Source organism: Nycticebus coucang, chromosome 6 (assembly GCF_027406575.1).
Source record: "Nycticebus coucang isolate mNycCou1 chromosome 6, mNycCou1.pri, whole genome shotgun sequence".
Lineage (NCBI taxonomy): Eukaryota > Metazoa > Chordata > Mammalia > Primates > Lorisidae > Nycticebus > Nycticebus coucang.
The window spans coordinates 80,099,770-80,120,726 of record NC_069785.1 but is presented as its reverse complement, the minus strand read 5'-3'; the positions used below and the strand labels follow the sequence as shown (position 1 = coordinate 80,120,726).

General features: G+C 43.3%; 1 protein-coding gene across 1 annotated transcript in view; it reads right to left on the bottom strand.

Moving 5' to 3' along the window:
* The window catches only part of SCAPER (S-phase cyclin A associated protein in the ER), a 580,407-nt gene that overhangs the window by 11,856 nt on the left and 547,594 nt on the right, over positions 1-20,957 (bottom strand). Inside the window, exon 29 of the mRNA XM_053594624.1 lies at positions 19,398-19,547. Coding sequence (XP_053450599.1) covers positions 19,398-19,547 — 150 coding nt within the window. The remainder of the gene's footprint in view (positions 1-19,397; positions 19,548-20,957) is intronic.

Sequence of the window (20,957 nt, the reverse complement as noted above, 5' to 3'; positions counted from 1 at the left end):
TGGATCAGACTTCCACATACTTGCAGGACCAGAAGCCTCTCCCAGTGCCCTTCCATCATCTTTCTCCCATGTCTTCAGAAGGGCTACTCTTTAGAGCAGAGGGACTGGCAGAGGCAGGCCCTGCTCCCTGGCTGGGACTCATCAACAAGCTTCCTCTCACCTGGGAAGCCATTGCTGCCATCTCTCCCTGGCCCTGTCTCCACAGGAGAGAGCTATGCAAACAGGGCTGGGGCTGCCAGCCAGGATCTTGTGGTGGTGGAGTAGGAAATGCATTCTGACAGCTCTGAAAAGAAAATCCCAGCACGAGTATGATCCAAAGAACACAGGTAAGTGGTGCAGAGGAACAGAGGCTTAGCTTACTCTGCGTGTGTGTGTGTGTGTGTGTGTGTGTCTGTGTGTTTTGAGGCTGTTGTGTTACACTTGTCAATCTGAAAATAGAGCAGGAAGAGCCAAAGCTAACAAGCTGGTTAGCTCAGGATGAGCTTCTCTTGAAAGACTTAAGGAAATCCTTAAGCCCAGGAAGTCTTCCCAGGCAGCACAGTTAAAGTCTTTCCTTTCCAACCCAAAGATATGGCTGCAGCTATCACACATCTAAGTGTATGTAGTGTAATTTCCCATATGAAAGAAGGGCAGAGACTGTGTCTCTTCCTATAGTGTCTTTCACTGCTGCTGGTAGATTAGGCTCAGTTGCTGGAAACAATGTAACCGAGGCCCCCAGTCAACAAACCCATCCATATTGCCTTGGGGAAGAATCATGCCCCATCTCTTCTCATGAGGTTTACATGCAACTTTCTGAATTTGCGGCCTCAATGGTGTTTACATAGTGTTGCCTTAAGTCTGCATATCTAGGACATAAAGAATGGATTTTGTGATAAGCTGTTTCTATCCTAGAAGGAAGTTAGGATTGGTATCCCAAGGTCCTGGGCACCAACACACGGATTCCTGGCTGGGTTATAAGGAGAGGTCTGGAAAAGATCCTCCCCCTTTGCAAACATGGGCAACACTTCTCACTTAAAATGAAGGAATTCCAGGTGTTCTAGGACACCACCTGCCAGAACCTCAGCAATACCCAACACAGTAGAAGTCTGTCACTGGGAGAAGTCAGTACTCAACAGGCTGTAGAGCCCCTCTGCCGACATTATCTGAGTCTCTAAACTCTGAGGTAGTGTATTTACATAATGGGGAAACTAATGCTCAGAAAATTCCAGAGACTTGCCATTGGTAGAACTGGGCTTTGAAAACTCCCACAACTCTGAGTGCTGGCTTCTTTTTCACCTCCCAGGCCCCTCCAGCGCTATAAGGCCCCTTCTTGGGAAGAGGGGCTCTCTGTTGCCAGATCTGAGCTTACTCCCATGACTGGCCATTAGCCAGCTTCTTGCATGACTTTGCCAGCCCAGATGAAGATGAGGATGACATCCTGCCATTCTAAACAGACTAAACCAACCGACACACAGATTAAACTAACACAAAAGGCCTTTCTTCAAAAACCTACACTGTTCTTGGCTTGGTATCAAATAACCAGTTCTTGGCTATGTGCTGGGCTGTGCCAAAGGTTTGTCTCAAATTATCAGATGTAAGAACTTGAAAGAGAGGAAGGGTTGGTGCTGGGGATAGACTCTCAGGAATGAACTGCTAGAACATGTGACTCCACAATGAGCACCATCTTACTGTGGGTGTGCAGCTGGCTGCCTTCCAGGCAGCATTGACAGGATGTGAGTCCCCTGCAAACCCGGTCTTATATTTTTGAAACAAATACTATCATGTAAAATATGTTTATATTATTAATTCTTGGTATGATCTGTATAGTCTCACCCTAAAGTTAAATTTAAAACAAACAAAAATAGGAAAGTAAGCCAGAAGCAGTGGCTCACACCTATAATCCTAGCATTTTCAGAGGCCAAGGCAGGAGGAAAGCTTGAGCTAAGGAGTTTGAGACCAGTTTAAGCAAGAGTGACACCCCATCTCTACTAAAAATAGAAAAACTAGCTTCTGAGTGCCTGTAGTCCTAGCTACTTGGGAGGCTGAGGCAGGAGGATCACTTGAGCCCCAGGGCACTATAGCCCAGGCAACAGAGCCAGACTCTGTCTTAAAACAAACAAACAAACAAATAACAACAACAACACAAAGGTAGGATACTAGTGGTCACAAGTCTGGTTTAAAAATGTCATAGGCTTGGGCAGTTTGCACATTTCACATCTACATGATGACTACCACAGTCACTCCACAGGACTCCAAGGAGAGTGGCCAGGAAAGCCTGTGGGGAGTCTCTCGTGTTATATAAATGTAAATCCTCCCGATTCCCCACCCCACACCCCCCAGGGATCCTTTCCTTCAACTGTGACCACTTGGAGTGTAGCCAACAACCAGGAAAGGGGCCAGGAGGGCTCTGAGCAGAGAGATTAGTGCGTTCATCAAAACACTTGCTGAGCACTACTCAGGCCAGCACGGGGGCAGCACCGGGGTGGGGTGCTGAACAAGTCGGGGACACCTGCCCTCATGGCATTCCCATTCTTTACACAAAATTCATGCTTGTTACGCACAGGAACGTTCTGTAAGCTGCAACTGGGTACCAGCTCACATTTCAGATATAAGGCTAAAGTCAGTTTTCTGGACTAGAGTAGATTGGAATGGGCAAATTAAAAAGATACTTAATAGGTAAATTGACCAGAGGAAGCATCATCAACTGACACTAATAAGTGATGGGCTGGGAATTAAAATGATTTCAAGCAGAAATGAGAGTTTAAAATGTTGCCTAAAACCATTTGGCATAAGGGGGAGTATCTACACTCTTTTTAGCTGGTCTCCAGAGCATTACTGTTTTGTAGTAAAATATCTTATTAATTATAACCAATTACCTTTACTTAACATGCTCCACTGTAAAAATTTGCATGATAATTCTCATGTTCCCTAACATAGTAGTGGGAACTCCTTTTTGAATATGGCAAAAAATATGCAATGTATGCAGTATCATTTGTTTAAGAAGGCAAAAAACTTCATGATATTGAAAATGTGATTGGAAATAGTTAATGGTAAACACATATTATGTTTTAAAGGTAAATTAGGTCATCTACAAAAATTCACTTATATGGGAATGGTTATTTTCCTGACCATACCAAAATCATAACACTAAATAATAAAAACAAACTAGGAAAAGATTCTGCACTGGCTTCTTGACACACACACACACACACACACACACACACACGGTGCCAAAAAAAATATGCATAATTTAAGAAAGAAAAACTGTATTAATTATAATACTCAATATATACTGAGAACAAAAGATGACTACAAGTCATGTTGAGCATCTCTTGTAATTGCAGAAGTTAAATGTGACTTGAGTATTACAACTTTAATAGTTTTTCCTTTCTTAAAGGAAAAAAATTTTTTTTCTAGCAATCTACACATGTAACAGATGACCATGGTGTCCTGTAGTGAAATCTCCAGCTCTCTAGAATTTACATTCAAGGAAATGAAACAGAAAATGGTCAAGTTCTGTTTTAACCTACTTATACTCCTATGAATCTGCTGATTTTAATCAGACGTAAGAGTGATACTGAATTTTCCCCTTATTTAGAAGGACTTCATCAGAGGTTTTAGAAAGCTCTCCATTTTGTGCTATTTTTATTAGGTTTTTTTATTTTTTTTTTTCCTCCAGAAGGCCTTCTGGCAAGTTTCTGAATTACCCACATGGTCCCACTCTAGATGAGCAGCTGTTCAGGCAAAGCCAGACTGGTGTGAATCCCATTTTCAGCAGTCTCAAGGCTATGTGCTCTGTAAGGAAAGGGTTTATATTCACTGCTTTATCCCCAGTACTTGGCATCATGCCTAACACAGTGCTTGGTAAATATGTGTTCATTAACTATCTGGGGAATGAATGAATGACTGAGCTTTAGTTGCAAACCTTACCCCAGGGGTCCTGTAGAGCTCTAGGCTTTCAAGGTCCTCAGCTAACACTGCCCCTGAATCCATAGGAACAGCTGACCAGGTGTTTGGCCAGCACCCTATCTGATCCCACAGCCTCTTGGCTTGATGGTACAGAGAATAAGGGTGGGGTGGAGCAGGGCAGTGTCTTTCAACCAGGCTTGGGAGCTGGTCTGTGAAAACTAAGGCCAAACCAGTTGGTCAGTGTGGTAAGAGCAAGAAGGGTATGGAATCACACGGAAATGTATACAAATAGTTAAATCTCAGCAGGGTAAATTCTTTATGCCTAAGATTTTTTTTTTTCTTGTCAGAGACAAGATGTCCTCAACAGAAGGGCAAAAATAGGTGTCTAGACATCTAAATTTACTAAAAGAGACAGCCCAGAGAGTCTGTAAATCACTGAACAAAGACTATTTTTCTAGCGGAGCAGAAACAAAGTAGCTGTTGCATTCCTCTCCACAGCCTGGTCCTGCAACCCGCTGGAGTCAAGATGCAGCGGCCACGGCAGCCAGGTGAGGCCAGTGCACTGCCAAGTCTCTCTGCCCACATTGTCTCTCCAAGCTCGTCATGCCTGCAGCTCAGGTCCAGGAATGATATGATAAGAGGGACCTCTCCGTATCATCTGAATATGGCATGCCCCAAACACGAATTGTTTCTTTAGTTTGATGCCTCAGGGGTAGGGTAGGAAGGGTGGCTTTAGTATCTCAGGAGAAGAATCTGAGGTGTCCACACACGATATAATCAAAATCAGAGCAGAGAAATATACAAGATTCCCCTTGGCTAGCAGTGCAAACAAATTCTTATCCTCCCAAACTTGCTTCTCACGTAAGAGGATTTCTAGGCTGAGATTAAAAGCAGAGATCTTGGCGGCCTGTGTGGGAGGTAGGTCCTTTACTAAGGCACTCGCCTGCTTCTTGGTGGTCCCAGGGACTCCTGCTCTTCAGCACCAGCAAAGCATGGATGAGAAAGGATGAAAGGGAAGAGGGGAAGGAGGAGGAAAGCAACCAGAGCAATCGGAGAAGCTTGAGCCAAGGTGGGGGCTTGGCTGTGTATAGGCTTTGGAAAACAGGTTTTATCCTAAAGAAACCAGCACTCTCCTCACATAGAGAGGGCTCAGTTGCTGTCCTGCTGTGTCCCTCCAGGGAACTGTGTGGGCCCCCCTCAGCTGCAGGATGTGTAACGAGCATCACTAGTGGAGAGATACTAAAGGATCTTCTAGGCAGATCCCTTTCTCAAACATTCCACTGCTGCAGGAAAATAATGCTTCACAGCCCTGGAGCACCAGTGTGAAAGGCTGATGCCCACCTACCCATTCTCCATACACTGGAGTGGACTTTGAGCTTGGCATATCATCCCTCCTGCTTGTAACAGTGAGGCTCCTCGTGTCCTACAGGATCAACCCCCACGTTCTTGGCTAGTACACAGGCCTTAGCTTTTGTTCTTTCTCCTACATCCTGACCTCCAGACAGAATAAACTGCTTGCAACTCCCCAAACCTGCAGGCCATTTCACATCTCTATTCCTTTGTGTTCTCCCCTATGTCTGGAATGGCCTTCCTACCTTGCTACTGGCAAGTATTCCATTTTCACGTATCAGTTCAAGTATCACCTCGAGTGTGAAATAGTTTCAAGAGGAGCCTCTGGGATAGATCTAGGTTTGCTTAGTCTCCCTCAGCCCCAGAGAGGTTGTCTGTTTTGCTTCCCACCATATCCTGGGTGTCTGGAACATTGCCTGGCACTCAACATTTACTGAAGGAAGGACTGAGTCTCAGCAATGACAGCACTGCTCCCAGCTGTGGGATTCCTAAGGACAAGGTCTGGGTTGTATTCACTCCTGCATCTCCCGGCACACGGCTCAACACAGGGTGGGCGTTTAGTAAAAGCTGATGAGAGAAGGAATGAGTGATGAATGCTCACGGACACAAAGCTCACAATACTGGCATTTCCCCAAGAATAAGTCACCCTCCAGCTTTCTGTTCTATGTTAAAGCCTCTTTTTCCTTCTTTCATATTGTCTGCTCTAGGAGGAGAAGAGTTACCTCTTAAATAAAGGCATGTTTTAAATTCTGTTCAAACACATCCTATAGCATAAGAAGGTTGGGTTAGATTTTCTCAAAGGCTTGGCTAACCCCCAAAGTCATAGCTTCTATAATTCGTCAGGAGCTGTACCACTGTTTCTTAACCTTTTTTATCTCATGGCACACTTAAGCCTATAGTTAAACTTCCGTGGCACACTTAAATTATGTTGATCACACACACAAAAAAAAGAGTGGAAAAAAAGAATATACTTACTGTGCTTTGAACTTCTTTTGAAAATTATTTAATTAGTGATCTTTAAAAATTTTCATGGCACACCAGTGTGCTGTAGCACACCAGTTGAAAATCACTGGAGTATACTAAAGTGTTGCTTCCATTTTACTTTACACTTGAGAAAGATCCTGTACATAGAGCGCTGACCTTGGTAATTACACAGACTCATCCCATCTTCATAAATCTGAGACACTATATTTTGGATTTTTTGTGTATTTGCATTACTGGTGTCCCATTTACCACCAGGGTGGGGGCAGGGGGTTAGCTGGTCACAGAAGGCCATGGATAATGTACAGGGGCCTGGTTCCAGGGCCCTGGAACAAGTGCTTCTCTCTCTGGCAGTGATGGGGCTATGCCAGATGATCTCTGCAGACCTGCGACTTGCGGACATACCATGACCCTATGCTATGAGCAGTCACACACATGTCCTACACTGCCCATACTTGTGCAGGTATTACATTTCAATATGGTAAAAAGAGGAACCATTTTCCTTAAGAACGAATGAAAAAAGTCATCACATAAGCTATGCCACCCCCAAGTCCTCACCTAGTACCTATTCTGATGTTCTAATCCAGCTTCTTTAGGATGAGAACTGATCACTGACACATATACCACCCAGGGTATTAGGACAATTATGTCCATTCCACACTGACGGGATCTGTGTGTAGGCACAGGGAGGTGGGCAGGTGGAGGACAGCATTCAATTATGTCTTGAAATGCAAATATTAGGCAGGTTTTGGACAATTCCTGTGAGAACTGGGGACAAACGTTCCTCACCATGGAGCCTTTGGGTGGTATGAGAAGAGCAGGGTTAACAAATGCCAAGCACAGGCTGATAGGTTTTCTAATCCTAACCTAACAGCAGCCAGAGAGCATGGACACATTCCACGGAACATTTATGGGCTCGCCAGCACTAGTCCATGACAATTTTATTTAATCATAAAAATATAATAGTCATCAAATCTTTTTGTAGTTTCAGTTTACTGCTTTCTCAAGTGAAATAAATGGTCTCTCAGATTTCTTTTGCTTTCATCTCTCTGCTCTAAGTATAGTAGGATAAGGTTCCAATTAAGACCCATTAAATGTTCACATTGATTCATGTGAGCCATTTTCCAGTTTCTCTTCCTAACACAATCTCAGTGCACCTCGGAGTTATCGCCATGGTGTGTTTTCAGTTTAGCAGTTGCCCCTATGGAAGAGAACTATTTGGGTGTGAGGTCTCCCTCTCCTACTTCTACAGCCCAAAGTGGTGAGTGGAGATTCTCCCTCACTGCCTTCCAGACAAACATGTGTTGATCACCTGTCAGGCGTGTCCAGCTGAACCAGGCATGCTTCTTGGGACGGGGAGTTGGCAGCTGGCCAGAGCCAGACAGACCCTCTCAGGTCCCTTGGTGGCTGTGTCAGAACAGTGTGTTGAATGACAGCCCAGAGACCCTGAGAGAGGAAGATGCCCTGAGCTTTCTTTAGTTTGTCAACATATAGGGACATATGTTCTGACAGCAAAGATGGCCTATTTAAGGTGACATTAAGTGTCGGAGCTGACTGGCGTGGATATTCCAGGGTTTTTTCCATTAGGAAGAGGGAATATGGAGGCAGACAATGATAATTTTGACATTAATATCATGAGTTAACATAATTTTAACAATAATATCAAGATTTAACATTTGTTCTGGGCCAGGGAATATGCTAATGACCAGGTGAATGATCTAATTCAATCTGCACAGCAATCCCATGAGGTGTTATGAATATAATTCTTATTTTATAGATGGGGAAATAGGCAGCAGGAAGGTAAGTGGCTTGTACAGGATCACAGAGGTACTAAGCGGTTCAGCTGGGACCAGCACTCCAGAGTCCACACTCCTCTCTAGAGCTACAAAAGCACCTCACTGATGCCCCAGAACACAGCCTCCTCCAGAGGGTGCTGCCTCAAAGGGACACAAGATCTTCTGACTGTCCAATGTACTCAGCCCTACTATGAAACTAATTTATGGCTTTCACATGAAAGCTATAACCCAGTTATAACCTAAGAATAGGTGGAAGGGGGAAAGGGAGGGGAGGGAGGGGGGAGGTGGACAGAGGGAGGGTGAGTGGTGGGATTACACCTGCGGCGCATCTTACAAGGGTATATGTGAAGCTTAGTAAATGTAGAATGTAAATGTCTTAACACAATAACTAAGAAAATGCCAGGAAGGCTATGTTAACCAGTGTGATGAAGATGTGTCAAACGGTCTATAAAACCAGTGTATGGTGCCCCATGATTGCACTAATGTATACAGCTATGATTTAATAATAATAAAAAAAAAAAGATCCTCTGACCGGTATGTGCGTCTGATGGCAGACTTCAAGTGCGTGCTCCCAAGGAACTACATGTGAACACATTTAGGAATATTTTAAAATGCCCTCAGCAAACGTGCTATTTTTTTTTTTTTTTTTTTATTGTTGGGGATTCATTGAGGGTACAATAAGCCAGGTTACACTGATTGCAATTGTTAGGTAAAGTCCCTCTTGCAATCATGTCTTGCCCCCATAAAATGTGACACACACCAAGGCCCCACCCGCTATTCTTTTTTTTTTTTTTTGAGACAGAGCCTCAAGCTGTCGTCCTGGGTAGAGTGCCGTGGCATCACAGCTCACAGCAACCTCCAACTCCTGGGTTCAAGTGATTCTCCTGCCTCTGCCTCCCAAGTAACTGGGACTACAGGTGCCTGCCACAACGCCCCGCTATTTTTTTGTTTGCAGCCGTCATTGTTGCTTGGTGGGCCCGGGCTGGATTCAAACCCGCCAGCTCAGATGTATGTGGCTGGCGCCTTAGCTGCTTCAGCCACAGGCGCTGAGCCAGCAAACTTGCTGTTAAAATGAATGATATGAAAAAGATGGATCTTTTGCATTTATTTACCTGGATGGAGGTAAAACACATTCTTTTTAGTAAAGTATCACATGGAAAAATAAGTATCCAATGTACTAGGTACTAATATGAAAGCAACAGAAAAACAACTACATGCCCACACAAAAGAAAAACACAAGTATATTCTAGTGAGGGGAAGAGAGAGGAGGGAAAGGTAAAGGGGAGGAAGGAGGGTGATTGGTGTGTGAGGGTGTTCAGCATGCACCTTGGGTGAAGGGCTCAGCTACAACTTGAACTTTATCTTAGAAACAAAAGCAATGTAACCTAAACATTTGTACCCTCATATTAATCTGAAATTAAAAATAGTAATAAAAAACTAAAGTAAAATGAATGATATGGTGATTTTTTAATCTTTAAACGCAGATGTTCCCATTGTATACTTCCTGAGAGTTGGACGTGTCACAAAGGTTGTTTTGGGTGGGAGGGGGTTGAGGAAAATAATCCTATCTTGTACGTTGTTAGGTACAATGAACACGGTTCTGGTGAGAGACACACTAAAAGCTCTGACTTCAGCATTATACAATTCACCCATGTAAGAAAAACACTCATATCCCTTGATATTTTGAAATTTAGTGCAAAAATTAAAAAATCGTTTTGGCCAGGCTTAGTGGCTTATGTTTGTAATCCTAGCACTCTGGGAGGCTGAGGCAGGAGGATCGATTAAGCTCAGGAGTTGGACACCAGTCTGAGCAAGAGCAAGCTGGTCTCTCCTAGAGACAGAAAAATTAGCCAGGCGCGGTGGTGCTTGTCTGCGGTCCCAGCTACTTAGGAGGCTGAGGCAGGAGTATGGCTTGAGCATAGGAATTTGGGGTTGCAGTGAGCTCAATGGCACCACTGCACCCTACCAGGGCTGAAAGCAAGACTCTACCTTAAGAACAAAGAAAAAAGAAACAATGCCTTAAAAAAAACCAACTCATAATAAATCAGAGTAGATTAACTGTGATAAGGCCACTAATTTGGTGAGCAAAAACCCCAAAGGCATCCACTTTCATAGTAAGAGTCAAATAAACTCAGGACCTGAGTAATAGGATGAATTTAATCTTCACAACTCTGAGAATTAGAACTTTAGTCTCTTATGTCATAGCTGAGGAAGCAACACCCAGAACAGCCTCCCCACAGCCATATACCACCTGAGAGGAGAGGCTGGAGTGTGAACCCAAGTCTGACTCTAAAACTTTCCCTCACGCAATGCTCGTTTCTCAAATAAAAATTTGCCAAACAATAAACATAGTAGTTTCTTTTGGATTTCAATGATATTGGCCCCAGCAAGAACAAAGCTCAGACATTTCTTTAAAAAAGGTTTAAAAATAAATTACAGCGTCAAAAGGATGGCTTTTACATTTTTAGCCAAAAGTCAGTTCAGAAGATTTCGTCAGTAAAATAAAAATGCTATATCTTTCAAATCTGGGGCATTTTAACCTTTTCTGTAGTATTATACAAAAGGAGAGACCTGTATTCTCTCAACATCTAATCATTCATTCAACACATACTGTATTTATTAGGTAACTGGTAAGCCCCAGGCGACAAAGACCCTGCTCTCCAGGTACTTACATTTTAGTGGAGTAGGAAGACAAACAAAATAAATAAATGTCAGGGTGTAATAAATGTGTGAGGAAAAATAAAGCAGGGCATAGGGAAGATAGTGACCATGGGGCTGATTCATTATTTTGGATACCATGGTCAGGGAAGGCTTCTCTAATAACATGACTTCTGAGAAGACTCCTTTGGAAGTGAGCCCCTCAAACCATGCTGGTATCTGAAGGCAGTGTTCTAGGTAGAAGCAGCAAAGACAAAGGCTTAAGGTGACACGCAAGGTGTGTTTAAGGCTGGTGTAGCTAGAGTGGACTGTTTGTGTTACCATAGTTAGAAATGAAAATGATGCTGGTCTGGCCATGACTTCCCAGTTCATCTCAGAATTATATATTTACTCTGTCAGAGCTGGAAGGTCCCTTCAGAGCACCCAAACTAACTCTTATTACAGACACAGAACTGAAGCTCAGAGAAGGGCAATGATTTGTCAGGAGTCACACAGCTATAAAGCTGTACGAGGATCCAGCAGTTCTGACTACTGCACCAGTGTTGGTTCCATGGTGATGGGCTTTCTGTGTCTGATGAGGCTCTCAGATAAAATTCCCTGTCTCAGGAGAGGTGTTTTCTCTGTGATTTCATTTATCATTGTCATGAGTTAAACTCCAACAAAAGATCCTTTGGGCCTCATTTTCTTCTATTTCACAGCCCGACAGATTTCCACGCGAGTGAAGGGTAACTGAGTTTTGTGCGTTCACCTCACCCGGCAGCAGCATTTGTCTCTGAACCTTGTCCAGAAAGTCTGGGTTTGGGTGTCCTGAGAAGAGTGTGCTGAGGGTTGGCTTCATTCTGTGCTGCTGCTACTCTGAAGCAGGGCCTTGTCTTGGGATGGAGCTCAGAAGGAGACGATTAACTTCATGTCACCTTGTGGCTAAACTAGTAAGACCTTACAGTGACCCTTCTCAAACTGCTGGTCTCATGGCCACTGCTGAAGGAGCTTAGTGGATTCCCAACTTTATTTTATTATTTCATTTTATTGCAAGATTTCTCAGTCTTTTGTTTTTAATTTCAATTGATTTACAGGGTACGAGTAGTTTTTGTTACATAAATTGTACAGTGGTGAAGTCAGGGCTGTTAGTGTACTCGTCACCCCAATTGTATGTACTGTACCCAATAGGTAACTTTTCATCCTTTACCCCATCTCATTCTCCCCCCTTCTGAGTCTCCAAAGTCAACTATACCACTCTGTCTAGGTATGCATAGATACTGGTTAGCTCCCACTTATAGGTGAGTACATGTAAAGTTTTTCTATTCCTGAGATACTTCTCTAAGGATGACTTCCAGTTCCATCCAAGTTGCTGCAAAAGACATTATTTCATTCTTCTTTGTGGCTGAGTAGTAATCCATGCTATATAAATACATTTTCCTTACCCAATCATCAGTTGATGGGCCCTTAGGTTGATTCCATCAATTTGTAATTGTGAACTGTGCTGTGTCACAGACATATGAGTCCTGGTGTTTTTTTGATATGACTTTTCCCCCCTTGGGTAGATACCCAGTAGTGGGACTGCTAACAACAGGTCTATTTTACTGTTTTCCATAGAGGTTGTACTAATTCACGTCCCCACCAACAGTGCATGAGGAGGTCCTTTTCACTGCATCTGTGCCAACGTCTATTGTCTTGGGGCTTTTTAATAATGGCCATTCTGACAGAGGTAAGGTATCTCACTGTGGTTTTAATCTGCATTTCACTGATTATTAGTGAGGTTGAACATTTTAAGATATGTATGTTAGCCATCTGTATATCCCAGCTTTTTATAGTTCAACTGAGATGAAGCTATTGCTGTCATTCAAAGTTGTGATATTAGACTTCACAACAGCTATTATATGAGACTGTTCTGAATCTGAGTTCCCTGAAAATGGGAAACTGAGAAGGCTGGTAAGGGAATGGTTTATCTGTGTAATCCTGTTTCTTTTCCGATCACTATCCCATAATTATGAATTCAGCCTACTGTTCATATTTTTAGGTAATCAGAAGTATTGTCCACTGCCATGAAGATGATGGTGAGAGGGCAAGCAGGGATGGCAACAGCTGCCTTCCTTTAGCATTCACCGCGTCAGGCCCTGTGTTGTCTCATTAGTTCACATAATTAACTGGGAAGTAGAGGCATCATGACCTTCATTTCACAGATGAGAAAATTAAGGCTTTATGTTTAGTGCCTCTCCCTCACACATTGCTGGTTCCTCAAATATAGGATTTGAGGTCAAGGTCACAGTGCTAGGAAAGAGCAGAACAGGGATGTCAAAGCCAGCAGACTTCAGAGCTCATTCTCTTAACTATATGACATTGACTATATAACTATATGCACCATCAGAGATCAAGTGTAACTTCTCCAATGCAGACTCAGTCAAGGTTGTCTATTCAGGTGCCTCTTTAACTGCTGCATCAGCCACAGCAGGAGGATCTGTGGAAATGACAGTCACAGATGAGGAGGCCATGTCCTACAAGGGAGAAAGAAAGCTCTTTCTCTGTTAAGTGCTCTAGTCTTAACGTCTCAGTCTTAAGCAATCAGTCTGAGGGCTCAGTGCAGGCTCCTCGGGTGGCTGCTTCTATTCCAGTCAATATCCTGGCAATGTGGCCACCTGGGCAAACCAGGGATCCTCTCTCAGGTGGCTGTGGAGTAAAACATGTACCTAGTGTGAGCATGTGGCACTTCAGACTACCCTGTGTAGGAAAATTCACCAAAATGATGACAGAAACAAATGCCACTGTAAAATTTTGATTCTGTGAAGTTGGTGACTTTTAATGCAAGTGGCCAGAATTGTTAACTGGCAAATTTGTCTTTTTTTTGCAGTTTATGGCCGAGGCTGGGTTTGAACTCGCCACCTCCGGCATATGGGGCCGGTGCCCTACTCCTTTGAGCCACAGGCGCTGCCCCTCAAATTTGTCTATTTTAGCACTAACCAGGTCACTCACTAGAAGTCTTAAAATAAATGTTTAGGCAGAAGTTATTTTCAGTTCAGAATTTTTTGTTCTACTTTTGGAGGAAAATCCCCTTATTTTTTCTTTGGTGCTATATAACATTAAGAATAACTTGGTGTCAAAATGGTTATATGTTGAAATTCTTAGGTTCTTCCTTAGACATGATGCACTTCTATTTAATGAAAGGACTGGTATTTTTCACACAAAGAAGGAAAATATAGAAAGCTAAATGCTTGTGTGACAGCTAAAGAATGAGCTGCCAACTCTAGGAAAACAGAAAGGCCTTGAGTGCTGCAGTTTCCACGCTCAGCCCACCCGGTGGCCGCAGCCTCCATTCATGGATGGGAGGGGTAGGGGAGTTTAGCAAGTGGGTGTGACGTAGGGCCATCCGCCTTAGAGAACGGTGAGTAAAGCAAGAATGTTTGAGCAGGAATTAGGTCACCTCTGAAAGTTCTAAAAGCTGGAATGGGATTCTAGAAAACTGCCACTCTTAACACACAACTGTATCTCCTTCACCCACAGATGGGATACAAGTAGGAAATGGCTCCTGTTTCTGTGTGCAGGAAATCACGTGAAGTCAGTACAACAGGTTCATTTTAAAAATCTTTAGTCAGATTAATGTTTGAAGTTTCTTACTAAGTCCTGGAAGACGCAGGCCACATAGCTCAGGCAGAACCTAGTAGCAGGAGCCTCCCTCCAGGGCTTGCTTGCTTGCTTTTATCTAGTCCAAGGCATTCAGGAGACTTTGGCACACGTGGTGTGGAACAGACAATTGTAAGAGGAGGAGCTGGACAGGCGAGGGTGGGCTGAAGGGACGGTTCCTTTCAGCCGTCACAAGAGACTCCATCTCTGATAGCTGGAATCTATCTTTCCAAATGAGAAAGTCAGTTGCTAACTAAAATGAATATGCAAAGGTGCTTATTCCCAGTCTAGTAATAATGCAGGCAGTCAAATCATCTGTCATTCAACTTAATTTAATTATCAGACCACATTTAATTATCCAATACAAAATGTAAATAAAGTGCAGGGCTGACAGCACATACTAATTATGTTCATTATAATAATTAAATGGGAAGGAATTTAAAGAGATTCATGAAACTGCCATAAAATACAAGGAAGCTTTTGATTAAAACAACAACGTTTTAATTAGAAACTGCAATCCTATAGGAACTGGATGATTGGTTCCATCAAGGATGGGGCATTACTTTTATTATCCAACTCTTTCTTTTGAAGTCATCCTTAGTATCATGGGGCTCAGTCCTTCAGTTAATAGACTAAATGGTAAGAAATAAAATGTGCCAGGCCTTTATGCAAAGCAGTTGCTAATCAGACAACTTGACAACAGCAGGGATTCGGGCTCTCTTGTCTTATGAAGACACAAGCTATTTCCCCAATAGGAAATCAAGGATCCCCAGTGGACAAACCGGCTCTGCAAATGAACGTGATCTACGACTGATGACATGGACATTGTCAATGAATTGAGCATCATAATTTCTATGAAATTCCTGATTTAGAGAAACTGGCATCAGGCTAAATAAATTCCCTTTCATAAGGATGGAAGTGAGGTGTAAACTCCCTGGACTGCCAATGGTGAGGCTGGATTCGGCCTTTTCTTGCTTGGTAATTTCATTTCCTTCTCTGAGCCTCAGTTTCTCCACCTACGGTATGAGGAAGATGGACCAGATATCTCCCAGAGCCCTCCTAGGATGCAGGCTCCAGGAATCTGTGATTGAAGCTGGGGTGAGTGCTTAAAACTGTACTTTTACCAAATGCTCACTTAGAAAATTACTGGGTTTTGGTAGGGGAAGAATTTAATAGAACTAGTTTTTATAATGGTTTACAGTTATAGAAAACCTCCCACTTATACTGGGATACAAGCAGTTATCACCTCAGCATACCCAGCCCTGCTATGCAGACTGGCATGGAGCCCAGCCGTGCTGCTGAGCATAGCCTCCTGATGCGGGTGAGATGACTGTGGCTAGAGAAAGCATCAGAGCAGGTCCCAGACATCTCACCTGGAGAAGTTTCTGCTTACGGGTGTCTGTCAATAGATCCCTCTATTAATATTGAGGCAGCCAAAGTATAGGGAGCTTCTAAAGATAAGCTGCCACATAGTGGGCAGCCAGCCGGCTTATTGAGCTGTCTGTTGCCGACAGAATCTGGAACAGGGTGAGGAGGATCTGAAAAACCACAGAATGGCCTGGAGTCCTTGTGAGATCATGTGGTGTGTCTGTGGGTCCAGCCTTAGCCTTCAAAATGTCACAGACTCACAGAGCTCACAGGCGAAATCATCTAGTACAATAGACTTCTTATTTTTTATTTACTTTATTTTATTGTATAAAATATACATAACATAATTTACCATCTCAACCCTACAATTCAATGGCATTAAGTACATTCATAACATTGGACAGCTATCACCGCTACTCACTCCCAGAACCAACCTACCTCTTTTTATAGCCAGAGAGGCTCAAGAAGGGAAAGGATTTATCTAAAATCACCCAGCTAGTGGCAGAGCTGAGGCTAGAAACCAAACATTCTACACATATCTGCTAAATTGTGCTCCATTTGTACTCACAAATGAGTATCCTTATGAGTCTCCCTGAAAGGTACACGGATGTGCCCTAGAAGGCTCTACGTCAGCATTCAGAGGGGCAGAATGGCAGCTTCTCAATACTCTACTTTAATGGGTGGGCACCATCTTCTACACTCCCTACCCCCGTCCCAGATACACTTCAGTGATTGCCAGTGGACAGTGCCTACGACACAGCTGACTTTCTTAAGCAATGTATGATGATGTGACAAGTACACTGAGTTGGGGTTTGCAAACCCTGGGTTCTAGTCCTGATCTTCTAGCAATTTGCTATGTAATTTCAGGGAGCTTCCTTCACCCCTTAGAATCTCAGTTCCTCACCTGTGCTTATGGCCTCACTGAAATGCTAATGAGGTTCAAGAAACAACAGATGGGAAGAACAGCATAAAGAACCCCACAAATGTAAGGGATTATACTCGGAAACCATTGCCACGTGGTACAGTGTCTCTGCTTTTTCTGATTGCTATCTTTTCTGTTAGTTTCTTATTTTGTCTCTACTTTTAAAAATCATTATTCTTTTCTTATAGATTGTTGCATTTCAGCAACTGCCCCAGAGCTCAACTTGACTTCTCTGATCTTCCCCCAAATCAGAAGTGGATGTCAAGTTTCGTATTCAATCCTTCTAGGAGGCAAAGTGCTGAAACACAAAGTCGGGCTTTTTTCACTTTTTTTTTTTTTTTGTAGAGACAGAGTCTCACTTTATGGCCCTCGGGGTAGAGTGCCGTGGCCTCACACAGCTCACAGCAACCTCCAACTCCTGGGCTTAAGCGATTCTCTTGCCTCAGCCTCCCGAGTAGCTGGGACTACAGGCGCCCGCCACAACGCCCGGCTATTTTTTGGTTGCAGTTTGCCCGGGCCCGGGTTTGAACCCGCCACCCTCGGTATATGGGGCCAGCGCCTTACCAACTGAGCCACAGGCGCCGCCCTTTTTTTCACTTTTCTGATTTCTTCCTTAGAGTGAGCTCACCGCTTGGCAATGATCTCAAACCCCACCGCATCTTCATCTTCCCTGACGAGTGAGATGAACTCCAGGTCCCCTTCCTCCTCTCACCGCCCGTTTCCATCTGCTTTTTTCTCACCTACATGTCCAGTCATCACTTTCTTACCAGGTCTGTCAGGTCTTAATGCCCCCTACAAATCCAAGCCCCCGGACTCCAATTCCCATCCACTCCGGTGAGCCCAGAGATAACAGCAGTGTGAGATTAGTCTGTGATCCAGGGTCTGCAGAAAAACTCTCTGAAATCTCACAAAATTCTGAGTTCAGTAAATTTAAGCAAAAAGCTTCAAACCATCACGGACATGGGATGCACTGAAAGAACCCAACTTTTTGCTACAGAAGGACACACTGCAAAATATTACCACACACAGAAATTACTCACCTCTTTCAAATGCTGTAGACAGTGTCATGATATATAGTAAGCAATTTAAATATGCAACAGGAAATTGTTAGGTAAACCATGAATGTCCATACAAGATAAAGCCATTCATGCATTAAAAAATACTAACATGCCTGACAGAGACAAGGTGATGAAAAAATTCCACAAAGAGTGCCTGTGATACAACGTTGAGTGAGCAGGACAAGGGGTTTGTACAGTATGACCTCAGCTAAGAAAATGACTCATAGAAAAGAGACTGGAAGGAAACCTGCCAAAATGTTAACAGTAGCTGGCTGAGATCAGGTGAGATTGGAGTAACTGTGATTCCGTTTTGTTCTTTACATTTGCCTTGTCTTTTTCATAATGAACAAGGAATATTTTTCATACAAGAAATAAAGAAAACTTTTAAAAGAAAATAAAACGAAATTTAGTAGGTTGAATGGATGCATGTGAAGAAAAAAAAATCCACATGAAAGATTTCCCTCAGAGAATTTTGCAAGAGACTCCTGAACCTACCGGGGCTGGACAGCAGAAAGGACAAAGCACCCCACTGGGAGGTGGCTGGAGGGGAAGGACATTGCCTGAGAGCTACTGTGGTGGGAGGGGAGAAAGCCACCATCCGCTCTACTGTCAACAGAGTCTGCAAAAGGGCAACTTTGCTGTGTCTGATACTTTGCGTCTTCTGGTGGGGTTCTGGATTTTCTGTATCTTAACCATGGAATCTTTCTAAAGCGACTGCTGCTTCCTCACCCTTCTTAGAGGGAACGCAACTTTGTGCGCACTCAGGGCAGCATTAGCGGCATCAACAATCATCTGGGAAATAGAGAGCAGCCCTGAGTGTGCTTCTGAACCCAGATGGCTGTGGTTTCTGTGTTCCTGGGCCTTCCTGTCTCCCTGGTCAGGCCGCACTCCCAGCTCAGAGGGCAGCTTCTCTTCTTACACTCGCCCCCCAACAACCATCTCCTCTCCTCCTGCCTTGGTCTAGTCTGCTCGTGCTGATAAACCTAGTCAGTATCCTTGGTAGGATTTGTCTAAAAATCAGTAAGCTAAGAGTGAGGGTTAAGGGTTTTTTCAGAGGCCTTTTTCTTAGCTACAATCTATACAATTAAGGTTGCTGAGTGGGGGTGTTAGAGAAATGAGGCTGTCAGGAATTATTATTGATACATTAGTTATGCCATAACTCTGGTTACAAAAAATAAAGAGAAATATGGTATTTTATTATTACTACTATTATTTTTGCAAACTATAACAGATTTTCCAACTTCTTGAAGCAGTAGATCTTGCTCCGGAAGTCAGATAAAGCAGTTACAAAAGCAAAACTACTTGAGTGACTCAGAGAGGAGAGGCCAAGTCCTGTTCCCTCAGCCTCTCACCCAACACCACCTAGAAGCCTGTAAGTGCCTTAGCAAAAGCCAGGAGCTAAGAACAGTTTTGTAGAACACCAGACTCTAATACTATCTGCAAAGTGATCGAGGTGAAAGATCCACCTTATCAACACAAAAACCCTGACGGCTACAGCATCAGAAATCTATGTGGTAAGCAAATCGATACTTCTGTGTGGCTCAAGAATGTTTTATTAAAAGTATTTTATTTTTACATCTCTAAGAGGAGGCCCTAGTGCTCATCTAGTGCTGATCAAATCTCTTTGGGGAGAAGAAGCTAGAGACATATCCCTGGAGCCTGGTTAAAGGGCTTCACACAGGGCAGATGCGTTCCAGCAGGCTAGACCTCACACTCTCAGCGCTGGGGAAGCAGTCTAAGGAACTTGCCAGGGCGTCTTACCTGGTTATCTGGGTGGTTGACCGTGAAGTAGCCCACACAGACGATGACCTCGTGAAGGAGGCTTTCACAGGAGACTTGGCTGCAGTGACCTAGCAGGGAGCTGGCCATGTGCCGGAATGCAAGGGACAAGCCCTCTGCCCCTACAATAGACTGACAGAGACAAGGAGCAGTTAGAACTCCCCAGCCCAGGGAGACCCAGGGCTCCAAATCACAAAGACGGGCCGGTGCCCTTTCTGGCACGGTGCTGGAAAACATGTGACATTTCTACAGTACTGTGTTTAACAACTGAGTTTAGGGGTTCTTACTCTAATAAATGAGAATAAGCACAATGTTTAACTTGAAAAGGGACAGAAAATTGAGCACAGCAGACCAAATGCCTACACTATATGGATCGAGATATTATCTACCTAAAGCAATAGTTGTTTATTCCTCCCCGCCCTCCCCCTCCCAGACAGAGTCTTGCTTTGTTCCCCAGGCTAGAGTGCAGTGACCTCATCACAATTCACTGCAACTTCAAAGTCCAAGCCTCAAGCAATCCTCCAGCCTTGGCCTCCCACAGTGCTAGGATTACAGACTTTAGTCCTTGTGCCTTGCCTCCATTTTTAATAGTTCATTTTTGTTATTATACAAATATTCTTACTACAGAAAATTTGGAAGAGTATAAAACTATTAAAACTCACCTGTAAATCTACCACTTTGCTAACTTACTAATACTTGTTTTTTTTGAAGGAGAAAATGTTTTCTTGTACACAGAGACAAATATTTCTAATTACTTATGTTCAAACAGAAAAGAAATATAAATAACAACTAAGTATTATTCAAGTAAACACTTCTATAAACCACAGACTCCCAAAAGAATGTTAAAAAAAAAAAAACCTAACAAAATATTCCCCTAAACTATGAAGCCCCTCAGTATGAAGCTTCTGGAATCCTTTCTCTAGACAAGCAAGGGGCTGTTGGTGGTGGGCGACCCAGGAGGAGTGTCTGAGTCTGTCTGTGCAGCCTGAAGCTTCTATTTAATAAACATGTCAAGCAGACAGAGCGACAGGAGGGCAAAGGGGACAGACGAAGCCCACAGAATACACTGGCAGCCCACTCTGGAATGAAGCACCACTGCCGGCCTGTGGGAAAGGCAGCATTTTAAACTCTGCTCTTGACTTGAAGTCTTGGTGGGCTTGAACCAGGTCTGATACGTTGCAGCTTGGAGGTTTCAGAGAATTTATTTTACCTAATAGTGGATGACACAGAGTCCTTTCAGTGAGTACTACGGAAACAAAATTACTGCTAAATTTTAAGAGTGCTTTCTGTTTCATAGCCCTGAAACAAAAAAATGTTTTTCAATCCCCAAAGAGACTTCAGGAGAGCTTTCCTCCTTTAAATCAAATAATGACACCTTCTCAGCTCAGCCCTTATTTAATTAGTTGAGTCCAGCATGCTATGACCCAGTGACCTCTGTTTAACCTTCACTGCTAAGAGCAGGTCAAAGGGCATGTTAAGTTTGAATATAAAAATTAAACCAATTTTTCAAGGAAACTATATTTCCTTTTTAGCTAGAATTAA